This window comes from Corapipo altera, unplaced genomic scaffold (genome assembly GCF_003945725.1).
Source record: "Corapipo altera isolate COAL_440 unplaced genomic scaffold, ASM394572v1 0, whole genome shotgun sequence".
NCBI lineage: Eukaryota > Metazoa > Chordata > Aves > Passeriformes > Pipridae > Corapipo > Corapipo altera.
Window position 1 is genome coordinate 437,338 of NW_020884872.1, and position 5,857 is coordinate 443,194.

Here is a 5,857-nt window from a genome sequence, read left to right on the forward strand (position 1 = left end):
CACCCAATAACCCCTCTGTGTCCCAGTTGCTGCAGGACAGTGTCCCAGCCCCAGAGATGTGCTTCCAATCCAGCAGCACGGGTGTTGACTCAGGACTATTTTGGAGGAGTGTGTTCTCTGAAAGTCCAAACCCTGGGTTTTCACTGAGGGTGTTTCCCTGCAAGAAACACTTTCCAAAGCAGAATTAATGCCCAACACTCCCTTTTCAATCTGAATTGTTGCTCACCATTTAATCCTCCCCCCGTGGGAGTGTCAAGCCCACCTTGTCCTTGTCCCCAGACCTAAACTCAGTCTTTGATCTCTGGGTGATGCTTTCCTGGTTCACTCTTCTTGCTAAGACAGGTCCCCCTGTTTGTAGAGAAAGGTGGGGAACTGAGGAGGATCAAAGGAGTGCAGGGAGGGAAGGAAGGTTTGCTGCCCTCGTGGAGTGTGACTGCAGTTGGTGTGTGACAGGGACAGGAGAGCAGCACTGAGACTCCAGGAGGGGTTCAGGATCTCTGATAATCCATTTTATAGAGCCATCCAAAACCAACACACTTCTTTTGTTTTCCAACAGCCCTGTTCTCTCAGCCACTGAACTGTTTTTCAGTTACTCCTTATATCAGTTTCTACCAGAATCCCCAAGTTCTCAAAGCATCAGGTTAATAGGGAGAATCCTGAGGAGGAAAGTGGCTTTTTCCCCAGAGGAACTGGGATTCTGAGAGAACCTTCAGGCTGTTGGGTGGAGTTTGTGAGGAGGCTCCTGAAGGTGAAGAAGGTGAAGCTGAGGAGGGTGGAAGTGTTGAAGGCAAGAGGATATTTATGGTGACCCAACATTTCTGACCAAAGTTCAGTTCAGGTTTCTGTTGCTGTTATCCATCTGAAACCTTCTTATAGCAGGAGATAAGAGGGTTAATGGACCAGGAGAAAACGGAAGGAATTATTTAGGGAGCAGGAACTGGACTAATTCCGGGGTTTACTGGGTTTTTCGTGGCTGTTCAAAGGCTTTTCTTGCAAGTCTCTTGGCCTGGATGAGATGATGATGGTGATGGTGATGATGATGTTGATCCCTCATCCCACCCTGTCTGGGTGCAGTGAGTTTCTCAAGAATATTTGCAATCCAACTGTTTGTAGAGTTAAAAACAATTATCGTTGGTTTAAGTCACCTGGACAGAATTCCCACTGTGTGGATTCCCAGATACACAATTCCAGTGTGATGTAATTTGGATTTACACTGATATTTGCAGTCCATGAAAGGGAGTAAAAGTTCAGGAGAGGATTCTGCACTTTTGCACTGAGTCATCCACTTCCATGCACTGCTGGGGTTTATTCCCAGGTGTTTATTGCCATCAGAAATATTAAGGATTTCTGTAAAAACACAATCTTCCTGTGGGTTTTTTACTTCCATGCTTGGTTAGTGTGTTAAATTTAATGTGTAAGTAGAGAAATAAATCTGAGTGCTAAACTTGCATCTTGTTTTCTGTTTCCAGGCTCCAGGAGCAGCTGGAAAAACGGGAAGCTTAGGGAAGAAACCTGGTGAGTCCTGTGTTGTGACAGCACCTTCTGGCTGTTCTTAAGTGTTTAAGTTCAATGGCAACCAAATTTTTTCCATGAAAATAAAGGATGTTTGGCTTGGTCATTTTGTAGTAGTTTGCACTGATGAAAACAACTGTAATAAATGCAGTTAATAAATAATGTAACCGTAATGAAATAATTCATCATCTCTGATCATTCTGACATGTCAGTCATAAATAGCAGGTAGCTAGAGAATAAAAGTCTGCTCACAAATGAATGTAAACTTCCTGATGGGTTGCTGAACAGAACAGTGGAAGCCATTCCCCCTTGTCCTGTCCCTCCATCCCTTATCCAAAGTCCCTTTCCAGCTCTTTTGGACCCCTTTTAACACTGGAAGGGGCTGTAAAGTCTCTTCTCGATAATTCAATACTTAAACAAACAAAATGAAGAAGTTCTTCGTGGAAGAGAAGCCATTTCTGGGTTGGGGTTTTTTTTAAAACTTCTTTTTCTGGACACTTTTCTCTGAATTTCTGCCTCCCTGTGATGTGCAAGAGCTGAATGTTAAACCTGTGCTTTGTATTGTAACTCATTTAACATAAATGAGTAAAACCCCTCTATGCTGCTGGTTGGTGGCAGGAGGTGGCTCATGCCTTGTAAACCACATTTTGTAGGCAAAACCAAGCAATTTCTTGTTCTGAGAGATAAAAAGTGTCAATTTATTCCTCTTCCATTGTGATCTGAACATGGGAACTGCTGTGGCAGCAAGAGAGGTTTTCCTGATTTTGAGAAACTCCCACCATTGATTTGCTTGCTGGTGTTCATTCTGCCTCCTGAGTGGCTTTAGGATGGAGGGATTGATGGAATTCTGTGGGAAACCCTGCAGATGCAGGAGCCTGCAGACTTCCAGCAGGAGAGTTCTGTCCATTTGCAGTGACCTGGAGTCGCTCATCCCTCTGCTCCTGCCCCCTCCCTGTGCAGCTCAGCCCTGGCTCAGATGCTCCTCTGACCAGTTCTGATTTTCCCAGTCATCCTTTGCTGCTCCATTTCAATTCAGCAGTTGTTTATTTTCATGTCAGGTGTCAGCTCCCTTTGTTCCTTCCCTCCAGCCAGCCCTGGCTCTGCTGCTCGTGCTGCTCTTGCTTCCCCTGCAGGGAGCACCTGAGGGATGACCTGCTGTGCCCTGGCACCTGAAATGGACTTTTCAGCAGGAAAAGCACCTTTTTGTGGATTAAGCCCCCATTTTTGTGGATTAAGCCCCCCTTTTTGTGGATTAACCACGTCCTCCCTCACCCTCCCCGTGGTTTGGCGCCAGGGCTGAACTCAGTTACAAGCTGTGGGTGGGACATCCAAACCCAGCTGCCCCAAAACTCCTGTCCCTTCAAATTGGCTCCAAACCCGGGGAGACCACAATAATTGTGGGACCACAATTATTCTCTGTCTTTCCCCAGCCACTGTGAACCAGCCCAGACCTCAGCCTGTGCTGGGGGTGCTTTGCAGAGGTGTTGGTGAGCTCAGGGCTCCGTGCCCCTGTGGGCTGGAAGGGGGTCACACAAAGCACCTGCTCTGTGCCAATGACCATGGAATGAAGATTCCCAAAGAAATCCTCTTTGAAAACGTTCATTTGGGGGCTGGGCCTGAAAAATCAATTCATTTGCACCTCTCAGTGCAACTCCATTAGTTTGTCACCAACGTGGCTCCTCTTTTTAGGGAGCTCAGTCCAAAGGTTGGACTTGAATAAATGGAATTTCAGGGAGTTGTATTTGCTGGAAAACAGTATTAGGAAACTGGATTTTAAGAGCTGTATAGTTGTGGTTGTTATTATTTTTGTTATTGTTATTCTCTATTTCAAATATTTTTATCTCCTACCCCTAGAGCTGTTGCATCTCTTCTGGTTTATTATTTATTTTCTCCTGCAGTGCCCTGAACTTCTCATTTATTTTGTAATTACCATGTGTTCTCCTGGAAATGCAAAAAGACATCACGATTTTCTGGAAAGAAAGGCCACAGTGACTGCAGCACAGTCAGTGTTGGGTAGAATGTGTTCAGGTTTTTCCAAATTAACCTTTTCTTCCCCTTGTGCTCCCCCAGAAATTGCCCAAGTTATTGCCTCTTACACAGCCACGGGCCCAGAACAGCTCACTCTGGCTCCTGGGCAGCTGATCCTCATCAGGAAGAAGAATCCAGGTGGTTGGTGGGAAGGAGAGCTCCAAGTTAGTGCCTTTTTTTATTGTAATAAAATTCCACGTTAAAAAAAATCATGATTTTTTTTTTTTTTTAGTGGTTCAGAATGCTGAACGTGTCAATGAGAAACCATTTTGAGAACGTTCTGCAGTTCAGCATTTAAAGATAAAATACATTTACAAAAATATGCCCCCGTGGCCATCCCTGATCTGGGAATAACCTGGGAGGGAGAACAGCAGGGGATCCATCAGGCCTGGCTGGAAATCCCTGGGGAGTTTTCCTGGAGTTCCCTCAGAAAGGTGGATTTTAGGGGTTGTTTTGGCTGCTTTTGAATCCCCCCCCCCGAGTTTTTTTAAGAGTAGAACTTGACAGTTTGGTCCCACTAAATGAGGGGGTTTGGTTTGGGCTTTTTAACAGGGAATATCAGGTGAAAAAATGTCATTGGTTTATTCTGCAGTGCAGAGGCTCAAAAAAGAATTTAATTATTTTCCCCCGTTACCACCAGCCCTTTTTGCCTTTTCTGGGGATAATTTTTCATCTCTTGTGGAGAAATCACCTTCCAGGATTCCTTAGGGATTTGTTCTCACTGACCTTTATGCTGCTGGTAACTTTTACCTTTGAAAAGTCTCCATTAAATGGATTTTAAGACAGAAAAGAAGCCTCACGGGGCAAGATCTGCCACAATTCTCCCTGAGCAGCTGCTGGGAGGTTCTAAAACAATTAATTTTTGGTTGTGTAAATATTCAGTGTGACTTTAGATACTTTAATGTGATACAATTGCTTTTTATTTCATTATCAGTCCCCTGACTATTCTATAAATATTCTGTTTATTCTCCTCTTCCACACTTGGGGGTCAGAGTGGAGGGAAAATCAGGCCAATGTTTTAAGCTGGTTTAATGCAGCATCCACAAATAGCTTAAAATTAATGCTCTAGATGCTCTTTAGACCAAGTGCTTTCTTTTTTAGTAAAGATTTAAAGAGGGGACAAACTGGTTAAAGAATAGTAAATCTGTCAGATGACCTTTTTTTCCCCAAAATTTAACATTAGTTCCTTTTCAAAGACAAAATTCTCCCTGCCCAAAACACCACCTTTGTTCTAACGACTCAAAGAGGGAATAAAGAGTTAAAATAAATTCTTAACACAGATTTAGAGGCTGAGATGGGGTTCAGAGTTGTGGAATAACCTTTCTTGCAGCCAGGATTTTTTTAATTTTTTTGGTTTCAATGACCAAGGCAGTCGGGGAAGCACCAGGGGGATGTTTCTGTCCCGCTCTGCTGCCACAAGGTGTTGAAAAGCTCAGGTGCTGTTTCTTTAAAAGAAAAAGAGGTGATTTGGATCCTTAATCTCTGCTTAAACTGTCACAGTCTGGTATCGATTTAAACTCAATTCTTTAAGCATTTAAATGCTAATGGAAGTGTTATAATGTTCAACTACTGCCAAAACCAGCTGGTTTTTCCTTACAAAACGCAGGTTTTTTCCTTACAAAACTCAAGTTTTTTCCTGCTCTAAAGCACTGTGAGTGCCGACAGCTCAAGTGTTGGGTCCCCACCTTGTCCAGGGCTTCCCCGATGTGTGAACCCTCCTGACAGCCCCGTTCTCTCCCCAGGCCAGGGGGAAGAAGCGCCAGATCGGTTGGTTCCCCGCCAACTACGTGAAGCTGCTGAGCCCCGGGACCAGCAAAACCACCCCCACCGAGCTGCCCAAGGCGGCCCCGGCAGGTGAGAGCCCCCTTTTCCCGCGGCATTCCCGCCTGGAATGTGTGCCCTGGGCGGTGGATCCCGAAAAGAACTTGGACTTGACCTCAGTTCTCCCGGGGGGTGGATTTTCCCTTGAACCGAGGAGAGCGGGCAGAGCTCGGCGTGTTCCCGGGAAGGGTGGGATGCTCCAAGGGTGGGATGCTCCAAAGCCCCTCCTGAGGTGACATATTCCATCTCCTGGTGCTCCAAGGATCGAATTTCTTGGTGCTAATTGGAGATGTGGGAAAAATTCCTTTTTTAAATTTTGGAAGGCGACATAAACTCATGAAACAGGATTTATCCAGCGCGCCGGGTCTTTCTCTCACCGAGTTTTTTGGGGAAGAAGACCCTTAGGATTTAAATTCCATACATTTTATAGTTTCACAAAATCCCACCCTTTTTCAGATAAGTTTAATATATTAATTTTTGCCTAAAATTCCTCTTT

The 5,857-nt window shown here is 44.8% G+C and overlaps 1 protein-coding gene and 1 long non-coding RNA gene across 2 annotated transcripts in view; both read left to right on the top strand.

Moving 5' to 3' along the window:
- Nucleotides 1-5,857, top strand: part of ITSN1 (intersectin 1) — a 69,277-nt gene that overhangs the window by 40,984 nt on the left and 22,436 nt on the right. Inside the window, exons 23-25 of the mRNA XM_027637582.1 lie at nucleotides 1,470-1,515; nucleotides 3,583-3,704; nucleotides 5,283-5,394. Of these exons, the coding sequence (XP_027493383.1) occupies nucleotides 1,470-1,515; nucleotides 3,583-3,704; nucleotides 5,283-5,394 (280 nt within the window). The remainder of the gene's footprint in view (nucleotides 1-1,469; nucleotides 1,516-3,582; nucleotides 3,705-5,282; nucleotides 5,395-5,857) is intronic.
- Nucleotides 5,505-5,857, top strand: part of LOC113943162 — a 491-nt gene continuing 138 nt past the window's right edge. The window contains exon 1 of the long non-coding RNA XR_003526219.1: nucleotides 5,505-5,821. This is a non-coding gene — a long non-coding RNA (uncharacterized LOC113943162). The remainder of the gene's footprint in view (nucleotides 5,822-5,857) is intronic.